This window comes from Podarcis bocagei (assembly GCF_964188305.1).
Source record: "Podarcis bocagei genome assembly, chromosome: Z".
Lineage (NCBI taxonomy): Eukaryota > Metazoa > Chordata > Lepidosauria > Squamata > Lacertidae > Podarcis > Podarcis bocagei.
Genome location: NC_138140.1, coordinates 31,803,400 through 31,824,550, shown reverse-complemented (window position 1 = coordinate 31,824,550; position 21,151 = coordinate 31,803,400). Strand labels below are relative to the sequence as shown.

The following is a 21,151-nucleotide window of genomic DNA, read 5'->3' as shown; positions in this document are numbered from 1 at the left end:
CACTCTCCCCTACTCCCCCCACAAAGACACTCCAGTTAAAGTTCATCCAGCCACTTTTGGAAATGTAACAGAGAAGTAGTGAGAAGGATAGTTTGGCTGCAAACTGGGCTTCCCAGACAATGGGCAGTCAACAGATTCAGATTCTGTCTATGTGCTGAATGGGTTAGGGTTGTGCTAGGCTATCTATATTATGCACATCTATATTGTGGGGGGATTGTGTGTATGCATTTTTTGGTAAAAGGCAACAGCACCCCTGTATTATTATTAATATTTTAAGAAGGAAAGGAAAGCTGTTTTTCAGGCCTATACACTGTGGTGGGGAATTTTTCTTCAATCTGAGATTCCCATTCACTCCCAGGCAATCTTCCATGGGTTGCACGACTGCAGTGGATGGAGCCAGCTGCAAAATTGGGAGTGGGCTGGAGGCAAAATGTGAGCAGAGCAATAGATGTAACTCTTACCTTTGCACAGTGGGCTACATCTGAGCAGCTAGATGCAACTCAGAGATACCCATCCCCAGATAGGCATTATCACAATCCAGCCAGGCAAAAGCAACAGTGGAGGGCATGGAGCAGGACCACTGAGGCGGTCTGGCCTAGGGAGGTGTGCCCTAGGGAGATTCCTGAGGGCTTGACAGAGAGGCTTGGAGGGTCACTTTCAACTCCCACAGATTATGCCAGGCTAAATCACAGAGCCATTTAATCTAAACGGGACTTCCAGAGATCAAACAGCAGGCATTCAGATCTTTAAACAGTTGGAAAGGTTATCCCCCACTATGACAAAATCAGAACAAATTATGCATTAGGAATTATGCATAAGGAACCTAAGCAAGTATTCGTGATTTGTAGAATATTTAGAGTTCAAAATCCAGACTTTGTTGGTGCTGTATCTGGGCAATGTTATTAAAAATGTTATTAAAATAATTTACACCCCATCTTTCCATTTTTTAATATAAAAAAATGCTGTTATGCAGCTTGGGCTGGTTTTTAGTGAGGAAATTGAAGTGGCTGGTGTTTTGTGTTTTAAATGTGCTTTAAATGTTTTAACTATGTCTCAGTTTGTATATTAATTCCCTAGAAAATGTTGTTGTCTGGGTGGTCACTGAACATTCTAAACAAAGCACATTAATAAATTCCCCCATACTCAAGGTGGCTCAAAATGTATTTAAAAAGCAAATCATCACAATTGCAAGAACTCTGTTAAAATCCAGATTAAAATTGCAGATAAAATAGACTCCTCAAAATCTCAGTGTGTTAGAAGAATAGGTTCAGCTCAGCAAAATACAGCAGAGAAAGGTCTTCACAAAATGATGGAAGGCCAGTGGAGAGGGCTGAAGTGGAGCCCCATATTTATTTATAATTTATTTATCTATACAGTTTTTAGACTGATTTACATCAAAAGTCGCAAATGGTTTCCACCAATAGAGACACATGTAAAAACAGATGTAATTTAAAATCAAAGCAAACAATACAAAACACAGAATAGGATGGGTAGGCTAAACAACTCATTGACTAGATGACGAAAGGCCAATGATGTCATTGCCATTTGCACTTCTAGGAGGAGAGAGTTCCACACCCAGGGTACAATCACCAAGAAGGGCCTGTCCCAGCAGAGCAGAGCAAGTAATACTCACTGGCAGCATTGTAAGCACAGCGCCCCCACCAACTGATCTCAGAGATTAGGTATGCTGATATGGCAGAGATGCTCCATTTGGTAGCCATATGTAGGACGTTCCATAATATAGGCATGGCCATATGTTCCTATACCAGCTAAGTATCACCCACCAACAGGATGCAAAGAAGACTCAACACCCGCTTTTTCAAAAACCTATTTAAGAGAGGCAGATTTGACAGCTGCAACTTCAGAGCATGGGTACAATGCAGATCCTATGAAATATGACGGAGCCCCTTTTGGAGTGGCACACTTTGATTAAAGCTGGGTATAGTAATCAGGCGGAGAGGGGCAGATAAAGTTGCTTTGAAGCCAGATCTGGCCCAAGGTCTGTCAAATGGCCACCCGATGTGAAATATATCCAGGCTCATTAGAGTTGCGTGAATTGGCTCAGAGTTTGTACAACATCATCACTTTCACATCTAGGTAATGACAAAAAAGTGATGGATGTAAAAAACTTAATGAACAAAATGGCAAGCAAGGGAACTTTGCTCATCAATCATAAGTAGCTAACTTAGGATTTCATGGCTCAAACTAAGCTCCTTTCCGCAATGGACAATTATGAATTATGAACTAAGTCCCAAGTATGGTCTGACCATTACTAAATCTTCATTTTCATCTCCATTACCAAGAACCTGATTCCATCATCTTTCAGAATTGAACTAACCCCCTCATTTAACATCAAGATATACTTCCCCCCCCCTAGGAAACTGCTTTCTGTTCCAGTGTGTTTCTGAAAACTCCTAATGATTGTTAGTAGACTGCTTAAGAACACACTTTGAAATACTGTACATGGGATGACTAACCTATCCAGTATTCCAGTATTTCAACAGAACTTCCTTAACAGGGAAATTCTGTTTTCCGGATCTTTGCTGCTAGAATGGGTTAGATCTATTTTCTCCAAACAATGCCCATCTTCCCCACACCTAACATAGGTGACAACAGAATACTTCTTCCTGCTACTCCTCAATCCAGAGAAATTGCTGACTGGGGAATGAGGTGTGGGGACCCTCCCATGTTATGATTCTGTGCCAGGACTTGTCTTTAGTGCAGTTCAAAAATCTAGGCCAGACATCATAATTATAGCAAGGTTCTTTTCTCTGGAATGTCTGTAACAACCTCTGGGAGCAATACACGAAGTGTCTATGCACTGTTGAGAACCTTGATTTTCTTTCTTTCAGGGAAATCGATGCTATTTGTGGAATTTACTGTATTTCATATTGAAGATAACTAGAGAGAGCAAAAATAATGAGGCACAATTTGCCAGGAACGTTTCCTGTTCTTGTCTTACTGAAACAAATGAAGCAAATCCTAGAGTACTCTGTCCGTGGAGGATACCCAGTAAAACAGTTGTAACATTCAACTTATGGAGACAGAAGAATCAAGAAAATGATCACAGTGAACAAAACCTACGTTTTCTGTCGTTCCAGTGATCACGTGCAGCCCGTCATACGTTGACTTGATATACATTCCCTGAGAAATAATGAGATGAGCAATGATTAATATACAACAGGCTATTAAGAATTCTGCAAACAAGTGGAACCTGAAATCAAATGCTGCAGTATGGTATGCACCTGCTCAGGGTTCCAGAAAGCAAGCTGAAGTCTCCTTTCATTCTACCTCCCCACCACCCCAATTTCCCATTTTCCCCTATAACAAGCAGCATCCTGTGGCCAGTAATGACGCAAGACGGCATTGCTTTCCATCCCATCCTGTATTCATTACATGCAGCACTGTATCCATTCTGCTGCAGCTCATCTTGTACCCAAAACTATGTTATTCAACTTGTTACCCACTGTGGTGAAATTAAGTAAATTATGTTATTACATTGCCATCACATTATCCCTCCCCGTTCATTCACTGCAAAGGAAATGCAACGCAAATAAGGAAACATAATCAGCTGTATATCGTTTGCAGACTGAAAGCATCAGTATCAGCATCAGCAAATACCAATTGCATTAGCTGGATTGATCACTGTTCCAGACATAGAGAACTGTCAAACTCATTAGCCATTAAATGAGGGGTCTCAGCAGCAAGGTTTTTATCACAACACCAGTTTTAACTAAATAAAATATGCATGTTCTCATTTTCATGTGCTGGGGGGTGGTGCCAAATAGCAAGGAATTGCTGCTTCCATCAGCCATCCATATGCGCTTCCAATGGTCATCACTGTTAGACAAAGAATGCTGGGCCAGATGGGCCTTTGGTCTGATTCAGCAAGGTAATTTTTGCCTGTCAGGAAGAGAAAGTGCATTTTGGAAGACCTGAGTCTAGAGTTGGGCTGAAAATTCCACCATACCAACCCAACCGCAATTCCCCAGCCCACTGATTGGCAGACACATTCTGCGGAGGTGCCATTTTGGAAAATGTTGCCCTTCTCCCAAATGGATATTGGGTGTTTCTTGAGCTGCCACCTCCCCCTGAATTTTTATTTTATTTTTTAATTCTGGGAGGAAAGGTGGGCTTCTAGTCATCAAGATAAGTTCTGCTCTTAGAATGGGAAAAGAATGAGAAAAGAGAGAGCTACTGTACCACCAGTGATAAGCTCCCTAGATCCTATGATGCAACTTGGGGATCCCAAAATCACTATCTGGGGTTTTTGCACTCCCAGGATTTGAGCCATCAGCACTCATTTTGAAAAGAGCTGCTTGCAAGAACTCAGCTCCTCAGCAATTCATGACAAGCGATTGTAAACTCTGCAAGACTTCAAACAGCAAGTCAGAGATCTTCAGAACTTGCTAATAAAGTCTTTTCGTTTTAAAGTGCTCACATCTACCATTCAGTTTTAGTACAAATCAATGCAAAATGCCTGAAAGCCTGATCCTATGTGAGCCATTGTATCTACAAAGGAATGGTTAGGATGGCAGAGGTGGGGCATAGCAGCTGCTGCCTCACTGTACTGCTGGAAAAATTTCTAACTTAAAAGGAAACAGGTTTCTTTTCTCAAACTGCGCAAAATGTGTGAAATCTACCTGAGAGCTGAAATGAAAGTCTGTCCTAAAAACTTCCCATTCCCTTGATCCTCAAATAGAAAAAGCTAACGAGGTTGCTTTTGTTGTTTCCAGGCATTATCATTGCACATGAAAATCCAGAGACTGGGGTTGGGGGGGACAACAGTATATCAAAATGAGAAGCAGAAATGTGAATAAGATTTTTTTTAAGGAGTATTTTTATCACCAGAACCTACTTCTGTCATATTCTCTATGTTGAAGTACAGAGCTTCATCTCATTAAAAAAAATAAAAAGTTGAAATATTATATGCTGTTTTTATTCAGCTTGTCTAGATGCATTGCTTTGTACCTAGAGCAAAATAGCTTTGGCTCCATTTTCTATTTAGGACAGATGTTCTGCTACAGCGCTTTGAAACTGGCATGGAAAATGAACAACAGGCAAGGGCAGTCTTTGCCAACCTGGTGCCCTCTGGAGATATTTGGGGCTACATTTCCCATTAGCCTCAGCCAACAAGACCATGCTGGCTGGGGCTAATGGGAATTGCTGTCCAAAAGGTCTGGAAAGGGCAATCGGTGGCCAAAGGTTGATCAAGGGTGTAGCTAGTACCCCTTGCTAAGTGGGATTTCAAAGAAATGGATAGGAAATAGCCAAAGAACATGTCTGGGTGCCTGCTGCTAAGCCAAAGCTATGTGCATGAAGACTGCAACCTGTACACATTTACCTGGGAATAGTCCTATTAAGGGGTGTATGTGATGTTAGGGGAGGTGATGTACCTCTAGTGGGCGACATGTTGTGCTCCTTCTGGGGCAGTTTGTCCACCTTTGGTTCCCACCTGCACTCAGCTCTCACCTGTGGCTCCTAAAAGCTGTCAGCAAGCGACAGTGGAAAATGGCTTTGGCTGGCTGGTTAAACCAGATGAGGGCAAACAATATTTATATTTTACATTTTTATATCATCATTTTAGATCTTATGATTTATGTGGAAAGTGTTTGATTCAGTTGGTGCATTTTTTGATATTTTATTTATTGCTTATGACTACTTTTGTACTTTTTCATGTTGTAAGCTGCCTTGAATGTGGCTTGAACTATGGAAAGGTGGCATACAAATACAATTATGTATGTTCTGCATGTGGACGCAGGTGGCGCTATGGGTTAAACCACAGAGCCTAGGACTTGCCGATCAGAAGGTCGGCGGTTCGAATCTCCGCAACGGGGTGAGCTCCCATTGCTCGGTCCCTGCTCCTGCCAACCTAGCAGTTCGAAAGCACGTCAAAGTACAAGTAGATAAATAGGTACTGCTCCGGCGGGAAGGTAAACGGCGTTTCCGTGCGCTGCTCTGGTTCGCCAGAAGCGGTTTAGTCATGCTGGCCACATGACCCGGAAGCTGTACGCCGGCTCCCTCGGCCAATAAAGCAAGATGAGCGCTGCAACCCCAGAGTCGGTCACGACTGGTCCTAATGGTCAGGGGTCCCTTTACCTTTACCTATGTTCTGCACGCAAGGCAAATGCTCTGCCATTGAGCTACGGCTCTTCCCTCTTGTAACCACAAAGATCTACTTTAACGTTTTCTTGTGCTCACTGTTAGGGAGAGTCTCGAAGGGCCAGTTTATCCTTCATGGTAAGAAGATTCTGACACTAAAGGAAATGTATTGTTTCTGCAAGACAGCCTATGTCATGATGACACTGCTTCAGGGACCATTCCGCATTATGTTTAATCAAACAGGCAGCTCAAGCTGTACAAATTACCTGCACAGGGTTTTTCCTCAGTTGCCATCAGTTATGGGGTGGAAAAGGAGAAGCTGCTGCAGGCTGTCTTTGGTCACACCAAGAAGTTTCTAATTTATTGTTATTACCAGCAAAGAAAGTCAGGTGTGCATGGCTGGTCTGTTGCAAGTAGTTCTCTCTGTTTGTGTGCATGTATGTGTGTGTTTATGTATGTCTATTGGGAGGAGGGTGCATGTGCATGTGACCTCTCACTGCCAGGGCTGAGAGGCAGGTTTTGCCACCACTGGAACAACAGCCCTTAGTGTACTCTTCATTCTTTCCAACAAGAATGGATGACAAGTGTGTAGGAACCCAGGTCACTACATCTTAGCGAGTTAGATCACTGGGCCATTTGGCTCAGTATTGTCTTCTTAGACTGGAAGCAGCTCTTCAGGGGTTCAAAGCAGCAGCTTCCCCCAGCTATACCCAGAGGATTGGACTTGGGATCATCTGCATGCAAAGGCAAATGCTCTACCACAGAACTATTGCTCTTCACCACTTATTTGATAGTTAAGACTTACTTCCCTGCCAGCAGTAACTGTGTCATTGTTAAACTCTGTGCTGGAAACAAGACAAGCACTGTTGACAGTTCTGATAGACCTCTTTTGCAGTTTTGATACCAATGTCCATGTTGGACCACCTGATTTATGGTGGTGGTGTGATCACCCCTGGAGGGTAGGCCTCAGAGTGGTGGTTAGTAGGGATGGGTGAATCTGGCCGTTTCTGTTAAGTTTTCCAAACTTAAATTCACATTTCCACATCAGTCTGCAATTTTGATGCAAACTTCTAATATACATGTTTGCATGCAATTTTGCCTAATATGCACATTTTTGCAGAGCAATTTCCTCTAAAACAATGCTTTTTTTGTATGTTATTTTCACTAATATATGCATTTTCATGGCATCACAGAATTGTAGAGTTGGAAGGGACCCAAGGGTGATCTAGTCCAACCTTCTGCAGTGCAGGAATCTTTTGCCCAATGTGGGGCAACATGGGGAATATTTGTGTACACAGTACTTGGCTGCAGAACTACACCGCAAAAGCTATGTGTATTTTAAAGGACACCTGTGCTTTCTTTCACAATTGTTTGGGAAAGTGTGAATTGGGTAGGTGGGTTTGCCTTGAAATGCAAACTAATTCACATTCGGTAGTAGTGAGGATTTCTGCTCATCCCTGTGACCTTCAGTTTCTTGGGATTCTGCAAGGTCTGCTCTTGTTGCTCCATCCTGTTTAACAGTTGGCAAAAGATTTGGGACCCTGTGCACTAAATATGCTGATAATTTAAAGCTCTATCCACCCCAGATTCAATCCATGGCATCTCTGGATAAAGCTAGGGGACACCCCTGTCTGGAACCCCGGAAAGCCACTGCTAAACAGTGTAGACAATCCTGAGCTGTAGGGGCCAATGACAGCTTCCTGTATTCCTATGTTCCTTTTCATCTGGTCCCAGGAAAACTGTGGAGGTTGTGAACTGACAAATGGATCATAAGATGATTGTTATATGTTTTATGAAGCAAACCGGTGTGTGATTTGAAAAGTTATTGTGCAATTTTATGATATCATGAAATAGACGTCTGTAAGAAATGGCTGATCTTAGCTTCACTTTTATTATCTGGATGTAGCTGAAGGAATAAAACTAATCAAGGTTTATTTTTAACATCTGTGCTCTTTCGCTACCCACCTCTAATGTTTGATCTTTTGTAAGGAGGGGCTCCTGATCCTATATCCTAGAGTGCTAATGAAACGATCCTTTGCCAAAGCTATCTGCACACTCTATCCTAGGTTCTAGTTCTCAGTAGTACTAAAGTATGACAGAATGTTGAGAAAGGGCACTTTTACACCCAGGGCCCATTGTTCACCATTTCCTGCTCACCAGAGCAGACAATGTACAGGTCAGGAGCCAAGTGAGAGTCAATGAAGTGCTAAATTCCCCTCTACTTTTCAGGAAGAAGGCGGAGGCTAAGATGGGTAGTTGGGTCCAAGGCAAGCTCCAGACCTTGTGCTTTGAACTAACCATGGTCTTGGAACTTGACTCTGACTCTACCTGCCTGAGTGAGCCACCTTCAGGATTCTTTCATGCCCCATGGTAAGAACTGTGGATGGGGAAGAAATTTAGTTCTGTTTGCATTTTAATGAGAAATTACTTATTTCATGCTTAACAAACCAGTGTGTGTGTGAACTGAAACACAGTTCTCTTTAGAAAACTGCATAGCAGTGTTTGAAAAACGTAATAAAAAATTACATTACAAAAAGAAAAAGAAAACTGCACTTCTGAGAAATTTGCAATGTGGTTCCTCGGCCAAATTTTGTGTACAAAAAGGTGTATTTTGGGGAAAGGTGACACAATAAAATGCATTATACAAACATGTGCATATTAGGAGAAATTTGCACTAAAATTCTGGAAATTTTACATGATACTTAAAAAACAACAACTATGCAAACTGCTGTGGAAAACTGAATTTAAAATTGGGAAAATGAGAAAACAGCACATTCACCCATCCCTAGTGAAGACTGGACAATGAGCTTTCTTGCATTTAAACTGAAATATACTCAGAGTCGCAAAGTGATTTCGTGCTCTTTATTCAGCTCATAGTGGTGAGGAGGAATGAATGAAAGTCCCCTCAAAGTATCTGCTTATATACATTATTTACACAAAGGGCTGCACATGATTGGTTAATTCTGGAATTCTACTGTAAGCCAATCAGGTTGTGGATTCACTTATATCTGGAGCATGATTGGGTGGTTCCTGCCAACCAATCATACTGCTGCATTGTTCTTGGACCAATCAGACTGCTGCATTCTGAATCCTATTGTTCTAGGACCAATCAGACTGCTGCAATTTGGATCCTATTGTTCTAGGACCAATCAGACTGCTGCAGTTTGGATCCTATTCAACTCAGTACATAACACCCCTCCCCTCTAAGTTCCAGTCCTGCCCGGGAGGTCGCATTCATAGTCCTCGAGGTACGCCGGCAGCCTACGTGTGCATTGCGGCCTGTGGTGTTCCCTGGTCCGGGGTTCAGGTTCTGGCTCGTTTTCCAAGGATGCTGGCTGTGATGGGCCTGTTTGGTCTGGCGCAACCGGCTCGCTCAGTCGTGGTTCTGGTTCCGGTGTCCTTTCGGCCTCGCGGGTCCTCTCTGTATTTACTGGTTCTGCCTCTCCTGCTGGCCCCTCCTGTTCTATGGGCCTCACCGCCCCTCTGTTCCCTTGGGACTCCTCTGACCTTTCCTCCTCCTGGTTTTCTCCTGGGAATCGTCGCCGTATCTGGTCGCAGTGGCGGCGCCAGCATTGCCCCCCATCCGTTAGCACCTCGTACGACACGGGGCCAGTGACCCTGGTGACTGTGGCGGGTACCCATGCTGGGCCTGCACCAAAATTCTTTGCGTACACTGGGTCCTGGGCCTCGAAGGTCCGGGGGTTCCTGCCTTCCCCCACCACTACCTCATCCTGAGCTCTATCGGGGTGAAGGCGGTCCAATCTGATTGCAAGGCACCGACCCATTAGTAGTTCAGCGGGGCTCCGGCCAGTCGTTGAGCTGGGGGTGCTGTGCTGTGCTAGGAGGAATGTGGCAAGGCGGTACTCCCAATCCCCTTGCGTCATGCGGCGAAGGGTGTCCTTGGTGGTCCGCACCATGCGTTCTGCTTGGCCATTGGTGGCAGGGTGGAATGGCGCCGAACGGATGTGGCGGATGGCGTTCTGCGCTGTGAAGGTTTGGAATTCTCCTGACGTAAATGCAGTCCCGTTGTCTGAGACGAGAGTGTCAGGGAGCCCGTGGGTTGCAAACAGCCTGCGTAGTACCCGGATGGCTGCGGATGTAGAAGTGGATGGTACCAGTGCGACTTCCAGCCATTTGGTGTAGGAGTCCACCACTATGAAGAATGGTTTTCCCCTGAAAGGGGCCAGCGAAGTCCACATGCAGGCGTGACCATGGTGCTCGGGTGGACTCCCAGGACTGGACTGGGGCCCTTGGGGGATCTGGGCGGGATTCTTGGCAGGCCTGGCAGTGTTTGACCCAGGCCTCTATCTCTCCGTCGATCCCTGGCCACCACACATAACTCCTGGCAAGGGCCTTCATTCTTACTACCCCTGGGTGTGTCTCGTGTAGGGCTGTGAGGACCCTTTTGCGGAGGGGCTGGGGAACAACAACCCTGCTTCCCCATAACAGGCACCCCTTGTGGGCCGACAGTTCATGTTTGCGGGTTGTGTAGCCAGCGAATTCTGGCCCAGGGCTGCTGCTGGGCCATCCCCTCCACACCCAGTCCAGGACCCGGGAGATGACCCTATCTTTCTTGGAATGGTGTGCAACTTCTTGTGCCTGAATGGGGCGGTCGGGAAGCAGCTCCAGGCTCATAACCTCTTGTGCAGGTGCTGGGTCGGGGCCTGTTTCCGGTAGTGGTAGCCTGCTGAGGGCGTCCGCATGGCCCATTGCCTTCCCCGGGCGGTGAATCAGTGCATACTGGTAGCTGTTGATATGCTTGGGCCAAGTCCAGCTTGCCAAAATTTTTTGACCCAGCCAGGGTGGCAAGGACATGGCTGGCCACTGGCACTGGGTATGCATGGGCCGTGAGGGCCTTGTTTATGGTACATTTGTAGTCTGTGCAGATGTGGACCGAACCATTAGGCTTGATTGGTGTGACGATTGGGGTTTCCCAGGGGGCATTAGGCACCGGCTCCAGCACTCCTTGCTCCACGAGCCGGTCCAATTCCTCGTCTCTACGGGGTTTCAGGGCGAACGGGACCCGGCGGGCCTTGAGCCTGACCGGTCGTACTGTGGGGTCAAGCTGTAGAGCAATGGGGGGGGCCGTATACTGTCCCAATTTCCCATCGAAAACCCCTGGAAATTCCTTGCAGATGGCGTCCACGTCCACTTGTAAGGTAGTGTGGTTCACCCCGGTGATGGCTAGCCCCAGTGGTCCAAACCATGCCAATCCCAGTAAGCTAATGTAGGGGCCCTTGACCATGAGCAAGTCCAGTTGCCGCGTCCGCCCTCGGTATTGCACCCTGAAGGTCCCCACCCCCATTGTGGGGACCTTACGTTTCTGGAAGTCCCGGAGGGTGAATGGGGCCGGCCTGAGTTTGGGACCCCCAGTAGGACACAGTTTCCTTAAGGTCCTTGCCGAGATTATGGATAGAGTTGAACCCGTGTCAAGCTCCATGCGGCATGGGGCCCCCTCTATCTGTACCTCTACATAAATTTTCTCTACCTTGGGGTGGGGCAACTGGTATACCTGGAAGTCCGTGAGCTCCGTGGAGTTGCCTTGGTGCGTTGGGCCCCGGGACCTGGGGCTCTTGGATTGGTCATCTGATGCCTGGCATTGGGTGGGCCGAGCTCGACACACCCGGGCGATGTGTCCCAATTTTCTGCACTGCCTGCACTCTGCGTTGCGGAAACGGCAGGTCCTCCTCTCGTGACTTTCCCCGCAGCTTGCGCAGTTCCCTCCTTCTCGTCGAGGCAGCTGTGGTATGTGGGCTGCTTGAGTGCGCTGCTGTACTCGGTGCACCTCCTCCCTGTCAGATCCTGAATCGCCGGTGAGGTCTTCATGGTGGACCCTCGGTTGGGGTGGCAGGCTCGGCCGTGCCTCTTGCGTCGACCTCTCGGCAGCTTCCGTTGCCAGGGCCTCTTCCAGAGCGACCTGGAACGTTAGGTCCTTCTTGGTGTAGAGGCGTCGTTGCAGCTTCTCATCCTTCAGGCCACCGACGAGGCGGTCACGAAGCATGTTCTCCAGCTCTGAGAAGTTGCAGAACCGGGCAGCTTGGCGGAGAGAGGTCACAAACCCAGTTATGGTTTCCCCAGGGGCTTGCCGCTTTGCGTAGAAGGCATTTCGACGAGCCACCACTGAGGGCTGTGGCAAAAAGTGCCCCTTCAGCTGTTCCATTATTGTTTTGTATGGAACAGTAGCGACGTCTTCAGGTGCAAGGAGAGCCCGGGCGATTTCAAATGTCTCCTCTCCGCAGATGCTGAAGAATATTGCACTCTTCTTCGCGTCTTCTTCATCGGTGACCCCTTTGGCTTCTAGAAGGAAGGTGAAACGGGAGGCGTACGCTTCCCAGTCTCCAGATGCTGGGTTGAACGGCGAGAAGCTGCTGTCGGTTGCCATTCTGAGTTCCTTGTGTCCCGGAGCTGAAGCCTGGATACATGGTGCGAGGCAGCGGTGCGTCAGGTGGCGGTGCTGCAGTGCTGTGTGTGGCAGTCAGCTCAGCGGGATCCCACCTTCGTCGCCAGTGAAATATACTCAGAGTCGCAAAGTGATTTCGTGCTCTTTATTCAGCTCATAGTGGTGAGGAGGAATGAATGAAAGTCCCCTCAAAGTATCTGCTTATATACATTATTTACACAATGGGCTGCACATGATTGGTTAATTCTGGAATTCTACTGTAAGCCAATCAGGTTGTGGATTCACTTATATCTGGAGCATGATTGGGTGGTTCCTGCCAACCAATCATACTGCTGCATTCTGAATCCTATTGTTCTAGGACCAATCAGACTGCTGCAATTTGGATCCTATTGTTCTAGGACCAATCAGACTGCTGCAGTTTGGATCCTAGTCAACTCAGTACATAACATAAACACAAACTGTTTCAACAGTTATCAGAGAGTGCTGGGCAATACTGGGGGAAAGAGGGGGACATAGAAGTCACAAAATAATGCAAACAATAAACATGAAAAATAGCATTCAAAGATGAGCCACCTGACAACAAGCTACATTAAGCTCAGCTGGGAAAAATATACTAACAAAATACTCAAACAAAAGAGTATAATTCTACAACTTTTAGGCCATCAGTGCAAAGGACCTTCTTCTGACAGTTATAGTTCTAACTTCATACACCAAAGGACTATGAAATGAAGCCTGATTCAAATAATGCATTCTTAAATAGCCCTCTGCTTGGTTCCCCAAATTTCTCCTGGGAAATGCTCCTATTTTTGCATTGCTGCAAAAACCTTACCATACAAGCAGAGCTCTTGAATGAAGTAAAAATAAAATTGCATTATTCTATACAATGTTTGTGCTTGGAGGGAAACAAATTATAAAACCCCCCTCATTGAAATAACTCGTAGTTCTGCACTGTCTAACAATCATACAATGCAATCCATTCTGCTGTAATCTATGGGCTCCATCCACCAAACACTGTTCTTGTACAAATCCCATTAATGTAAATGGAGTTTGCATAGGAACGACACTTGGTTGAATGCCTCCTGTATTGACAAAATGCTAGGTGAAGTGAAGCAAGAATAGCATATCATTCTGAAAAAGAGACATCTCTGTTGGTCACCAGGGAAATTTCATATATCAAGGATTTGCTTGCAGCAGTTCTTGCCAGAGAGAAGGGAGATTTTTGACAACAGCATTTTCTGGAAATTGGATAAGAGTGAAATGGACTTCCCATGTTTCAGGCACTTGAGTGCCTATGAATTTGCAGGAGCAGAGAGGTCACAGAGAAGAAGCCAGAAGAAGCAAAATGTTGTTGCTAGGAACCTGTCTGAATCAGGCCCTGCAGAGATCTCCTTTGAGGTCCGAGACCCCCAGAGAACCCTCAAAACTGAGAAACTAGAAGAGCCTGTAACAGCCCCAAGGCAGCCTGAAGGACGGCGTCAAGGGACATTTACGCCCATTGGTTTCAATGGGTCTACTCAGAGTTTGACTGATACTACAATCCTCTTCCTACTAACCTGAGAGTAAGAGCCACAGAATTCAACAAAGTTTTATTCTGAGTATACATGGTTAGGACTGCATCATAAGGCAAGCACTTACTGCCTTATGAACAAGCACTGGCCAATCCATCCCTATCATATTTAAATTTCATTCATTTCAATAAAATAAACCTGATTAAAGGGATGGAGGATAAATTCTATACTTCCCAAAACAATATGTGAACCAAAACAGCTATCCTTTGAAATTTACAGTTCTCTGAATTTTGCAACGTTGCTCTCCATCAAGGTAATGTATACAAAAAAATGTGTATATTGGGATGAAGAATGCATAAAAAGGCACAGGTTAGTGAAAATAACGTACAAAAATGCATATTAGGGAAAACTGCTTGCAAGAATGTGTACATTAGGAAAAAGTGCATGAGAAACTGTGTATATCAGGAGGAAAATCCCAAAGAATTTTCATCAGGACTTCCTCAAAAAAAAAAAAAAAAAAAAAAGGAAGCTGATGTGAAAGGTGAAGAATCCAATATAAGACTGAAAATAAATTTGAAGAAATCAAGATTGCCAGGTTTGTTCAAAGCTACTAACTCTGGCAGGCAGGTTGCCAAGTTCACTAAAATAAACGTGTAGCGGGATGTGGGACTAAACCTCAAAGCCTGGGTGCCCCCCCCCCACTTCACAAGCACCCTTTAGAATGAGGTGAGCATTTCATGCATTAAATGCCTACCCAGCCTTGCTGAAAACCACCTTCCTAGATTGCTATTACTTACCAGCCCTTCACTGGGCATGATGCTGGTAAGGTGAACAACTTCAAGGTGAGCTGATTGAGACACCAGAGAATCGGATGAGAGCGAAATGATGTGATCACAGATGCCAGAGAGTGTTTTACACTGGGGAGAAGAGAGAGAGAGAGAACATCATAAGCTTTTCCTTTTTTTAGAGAAGCACTAAACAACTCAGCGTTAAAACATTACCCACAGGAAACAATTCAGTATCATGTATTTTGTAAAAACTGGCATAAGACTCTACTTGCTACACAAAATAATAAGAGGCAAGCCCCTGTTCAAATGACATAACCAAAGTTAGTGTCGGAATACATGGGTGCGAGGAAACCTACAGCAGGGGTAGCTAAATGGCAGCCCCTCAGATGTCGTTGGACAACGACTCCCCAAATCCCTCACCATTGGTTATGCCTGCAAGGGTTGTTGGAAGTTATAGTTCAGCAAAATCTTGTGCAAGAGAAAAATCAGAGACAAAACCCACTGGCCTCTTACACATGTCCCTGCTGCCATTCTAGCAATCCCCACATATTGGGCACTGAACATCTATTTTTGGAAGGGGTCAGCTTTGTTCAAGTAGGCTCCATGTTAGATTAAAAACTCTGTAGATAAAGATTCTCTGTTGTGCAGGGAACTCACTAGAGTAGAGCAGGCACCCCACCCTTGCAGGTATTCAACCCCCCAACATGGGGAGGGGGCTTTTAGAAATGGTGAAAGCTGCATGCATGTCATAGGTAGAAGGATCAACAGGCTGATTCCCACACTCCTTCTTTCATGATGGCAATCACAAGTTAGTGGAGACTGAGTGCAGTGTCTCTGTCCAATTGAGAACAGAGGATTCCCACTCACAAGGAGGGAACTATGCATGCATAGCTTCCATGCAGACTTTCCAATGAACTCCTATATGGCCACCTGTTCACAGAAGGGTCCTTCTCATCCTCATCTCCAGCTCTGATGTCAGCAGAACTTTCCCCTCCAAGTTAGTTTTCACTTTACACAAAAATACCAAATTCAGAGCATCTTCAGATGCTGTGATCCTCTGCTGCCAGGGGAAGGCATAATCACTTCTGTCGTCAACTGGCAACACAGAATTGCCTTGTATAATGTGAAAAACTGGGCAGGGAAGTTGTTCAGACTGTACATCCTCAAACCTGTGAAGCTTCCCTTTACAAGAGAGTTCCCCTTCAAGACATGTCAGTCCAGTGCGCATTCTGCTGGCTGCATGGGGCTGTCCCATCTGCACATTTATGACATAACTGATCTTTCAATTGCCCACATGGAATCCTAATAGCTAAAACAATCATTTAAAATAGGCTGAACTTGAGCACTAAAAACACAACAGATGAATCAGTATTCTATTTATTTTGATTATTTATTTAGATCATTTGCAGCATGAGAGCACTTCTGCGCTCATGTCCTGCTGTTGGGCTTCCAATAAGCCATCTGGTTGGCTATTAAGAGAACAAGATGCTGGACTAGACAGGCCACTGGTCTGACACAGCAGATCTCATCTTAAGCTCTTATAGCCTCAGTTGAAACAGCTCCCACAAAGGCTGTATAATCAATTAAAAACAAGACAGCTCCTGCTCTCAGGCTTACAAACTAATAGACACCACACAAAGTTGGGGAGCGACAGAGGAGGAAGAAATAAAAAAGGAAACTCAGGGTCCAGATCCTAAAGTTAAGCAGTAGTTCTTCTAATGGGCAACTTTAAGAATAGAAGAAGAATTAACTCTCTTCCATTTTATTTTACGGGCAGCTCCACTCTCAAAACACAAGTTAACAACAGGAAGGAAAAGATATTCTAACCCATTTGCAATAACAGTCAGAATACTAAAATGGTACACTGTTCCATTCATTATTCCCCTTCGCTTTGTTTAAGTATAACCTATCACCCCACAATGGGGTAGACTGTGACCAGATAGTCTGCGTGCCTGCTCAGTCACTTGTCTGGGTGTTCAGTGTTGGTGGGCAATTTCAGAATCCCTGCCTGCTCTCCCTTCTTCAGGTTCTTTTAATTCTAAACTGGACTTGGATCAGGCAGTCCTTCAAACAGAGGTATGTATTCTGCAAAGTAAGTCACATGTCACTACCCTAGCTCCCCACAGTTAAAGTGCAAGCGACCCATTTTTTTGTTATTTTGGTAGCTGAGGCAGAAAATTCCATCAGCACCTCTCTGGCAGTATCTATAATATCAAATTAAATAACTAGGATTGGGGGAGAAGTTCAATTCAGCTCTTACTTAAATGTGAATCTATCAAATTATCGCTTCCTGAAAAAAAGGTGAGAACCGACATACATTCCTTCAAAATTCACACTGATCTGAATTTTGTGATGAAGTTCTCCAGCCGAACAATAATGCATATTTTAGGGGAAAGTGTGTGTAAAAATCAATACATTAGTGTACATTAGTCTTAAGTACATAGGAAATTGTGTTTATTAGGAGAAATTCTACAAAAGGTTGATGAATATTCATGAGGACTTTTAAAAAATAATAATAATAATAATGCAAATTGCTTCAGAAATGTGGAGAATTGAAGAGCGGAAGAATGAAAAGCTAAGAGAACTGTAACTGACAAATCACTCCACCCAAAGAAATAACCATTTGCTGTGCCCTTTCATGACACACAAAGTCAGATGCCTGAGACCGCAGCATCATTCTGCCTAACAGTAGTTGTTCTACAAGTTTTTCCTTCTTTTTACAGTGTTCTCTGGATGGAGTTTGAGCCAGCTGGCACCTGCCCTAGCATCAAGCTTATCTAAACAATGGATAGTTTGTTCCGCTGTCCTGGCAGGGTCAAAAGTGCTAGAGATAACAAGCAGTGTGTCATTAGCATACTAATTTACACATCTTTGTAGCAGCTGCAGACTCATTTAGACAAGGAGCCATCAAAGCGGCAGGCGGAAGATCAGAGTGACAATTGCTAAAAACAACAACTGTGAGGTCTGTGTTGTACTGATGCTGGGCTCACAAACTACATTTTTCCAAGCTTAAATCTTGGAAAACTACGTTTTTTTCAAGCTTATATCTTGGAAAATAAAAGCAGGCCTGCTGGATCCAAGCAAATATCTGCATCCTGTTTTCTGTACTGGCCAACCTAGGAATGTGAGAGTTTGCTCCCACCTCTTTCACACTTCCTAAATCAAAAACATGAACCAAAACTCTGATATTCTTCAGAATCCAGATGTCTTTTCATTTTGAAATGGCGTTCTGCAACCAAAGAATGCATGCATGCAAGCACACATAACACACAGAGAGAGTGTATATTAGGGGACTGTGTGCACACCAATGTTTACACTGGTGAAAATAGCATACATTACAATAGCATCCTACATTATATTCAGGAAAATTGGTTACAAAAATGAGCATGTGAAGCAAAATGTGTACAAGATGTATATATTAAAAGAAATATATGCATAAAAAATAAATGCACATGGAAATTATGAATAAAAAATACATCACCAACTGATGCAAAAATGGGGTGAACTCAATTTAAGATTGGAAAAATGTGAAAAACCCAAAACTGATAGATCCATCCATCCCAGGGCCTACCATTTAGGCCTGATTAGGCCCGTGAGCTGGAGGTTTCTCAGTGCAGCTACAGAAATTCTAGATGCAGAACTTCTTTTTGACACATAGCAAAAGTAAATTGTTTGGCACTAGGATATCTGAAGTACACTTGCAGCCATATGAGCCTGTCTAATTATCAAGATCGGAATCTGAGGTACAGCTGTGTAGTATGTCAGTATGGGTTGTTGCAGTTGGATGTGTGAGGGAGAGGGCCTTCTGAGTGGGAGCCCCACATCTCTTATTACCCGACAAATAAATACTGTACTATCTTCATCAACTAGCTATTGTCCTTGACAATTTCGTGGAGGGGAGGGGGATACAGAAAGGAAAAACATCAAAAATTACCATTCAGAATCTTTGAGTTTTTCTAAAAAATGTATATTGAAATACTTTTTACCCAGTAATATAGAAACAAAATGTATGTTATTTTATCACCCCACCCCACCCCTGCACACACATACACCGGCCTGATCCTGTCATTGAAGCTAAATCAAATATCTGTATCTATACTAGAAATAAAACAAATAAACAAATGTGTTCTGTAAGTCACACAAAGAATGTGTATTGTCTAGTGAGAAAAGAAACAGGGAAACACATTTGCCTCTTCATCCTGGCTGATTTTTAAGGAAACTCAATGACTTCTTACAAATTATACTTTCAGTCTGCCTTTAACTCACGTGTTGTATGTGACAATTTTAGTTGCTGGTAGTTCCAATGAGATGACTTTGGCTTAATGGTTGATATTGTAATGGTTGTACTTTTTATGTGTTAAAAATTCTTTGGAGACTACCTCATTGAAGACAGGAAGCACACCCTGCTTAATAGATGAGTCAGATATTCTTGGAATAGATGAATGAAATAGTGGTAAACAGATGCTTCTGGCACCCTCAGCTAATGTTCTCTCTTGATTTCAGAGTTCCAAATTACTGCTTCTTACTTCCTTAATGGAACTGATGTGTTAGAAATTGTTCATTGTTCCACTTTATATGTTTTTCCCAGAACACTGGGCTTGCGCATTAGCTTTCTTCAGCTTTTGTATTCCTATCTCCCTCTCTGCTCCATCAACTTGTAATACCAGTGTACATGAATCAAACAGTACATTTATTATTTATTTCACAAACTTTATATAATTGCATACATTAGTCCTATTCGAACATTATAGTTCCCCGGTGTCCCAGCGTCTGCTGGTTGGAAGTCTTTGCATCTACATTGGTCCATGTGAAAACTTTCACATAGGGTAGAACCTCAATTACCCTTGATCTTAATTGGGGATTAGCCTTGGGCTTTAAAAATGCTGTTTTATTTTCCTTTTTGGGGATTTTTATTCTTTCTTTTTATTTTCCTAAGTTTATTGTTCTAGCCAAAGGCCATGATGAAACTTGCATTAAGCAATAATATTAATAAAACAATACAAAGCATACATCCATAATATAAACATATGCAAAGACTTTGCCAAGTTTGTGAGCATTTAAACAGTTTTTCCCTTGTGTTACTATTACTATTTATGCACCTGCCACACATTTCAATAAAGGCCTACATGGTTCTGTGCAGAATTGAGTCTTGCAAAACTGTGGTACAGCTTGCATCACAAGAGGGCTTCTGTATCACATGGCGGAATTAGTTAAGCCAAACAAATTATCTCAGCTTTTATGAACTTTGAGCATCATTCTAATGCTGTGCTACTGCTCAAGAAAGGGGGGGGGGGACAAACCCCAGTAGTAGACATTTCCAGTAACTGTATTTAGTGGGTTCACAGACAAACTGCATGCTAACCAGAGAAATAACATTTTCATAAATACTTGTTCATCCACAATCAGCTAAGAACTTATAATGCTCTGGTTTCTTTCAATGGAGCTGATGAAAGGAGAAAACTGAAAGCTGAAGTCAGAAAAACTGCTCTCTCTGGAATTGCCTTTTAAATGGTTTGTTCAGTGATTTTGCTCAAATTATTTGTACTGGAAGTATACTGGTGGGTTTCTGCTGGAAGATTGGCACTTGACTAGCAACACTTCTGAGTACTAAATTGCGGCATGGAGATTCATATAATAGGAGAATTTTCCAGAGCTAAGCTTGGAGGGGGCTTGCCAAAGAAGAGCAAATTTGGACTCTGTTCATAAATGTGAACTCATTCAAGCCCCCGGAACCTGTGATCCAAATGACATAGTTGGGAACATGAGAAGGCACTCACAATACTGCCACTGTCCAATTAGAAAATATCCATGTTGTTGCCACCAAGAAGGCTTAGTATAGTAGAAAAGAGCAGCTGGGGATGGAAGGCAGGCAGGCAGCAATAAGTGAAGCCAGAGTCAATGAGAGGGTGATGCTATGTTCTAAACCAGTGTTCCCCAACCTTGGGCCTCCAGCTGTTTTTGGACTACAACTCCCATCATCCCTCGCTAGCAAGACCAGTGGTCAAGGATGATGGGAATTGTAGTCCAAAAACAGCTGGAGGCCCAAGGTTGGGGAACACTGGTCTAAACCACTGCACCTCTTGGGATTGCTGTTCAGAAGGTTGGCGGTTCAAATCTGTGCAATGGGGTGAGCTCCCCAGCTCCTGCCAACCTAGCAGTTTGAAAGCACACCAGTGCAAGTAGATAAATTGGTCCCGCTGCGGCGGGAAGGTAAACGGCGTTTCCGTGCGCTCTGGCACTCGTCACAGTGCCCTGTTGTGCCAGAGGCGGTTTAGTCCTGCTGGTCACATGACCCGGAAAGCTGTCTGTGGATAAACTCCTTCTCCCTCTGCCTGAAAAGCAAGATGAGCGCC

General features: G+C 44.1%; 1 protein-coding gene across 3 annotated transcripts in view; it reads right to left on the bottom strand.

The window, feature by feature from the left end:
• LOC308579257 (connector enhancer of kinase suppressor of ras 2-like) overlaps positions 1 to 21,151 on the bottom strand; it is a 314,404-nt gene that overhangs the window by 143,010 nt on the left and 150,243 nt on the right. For all 3 annotated transcript variants that reach the window (XM_081180125.1, XM_081180123.1, XM_081180124.1), the window contains exons 6-7: positions 14,808 to 14,927; positions 3,085 to 3,144 (exon numbers count right to left, since the gene is read on the bottom strand). In XM_081180125.1, coding sequence (XP_081036251.1) covers positions 3,085 to 3,144; positions 14,808 to 14,927 — 180 coding nt within the window. The remainder of the gene's footprint in view (positions 1 to 3,084; positions 3,145 to 14,807; positions 14,928 to 21,151) is intronic.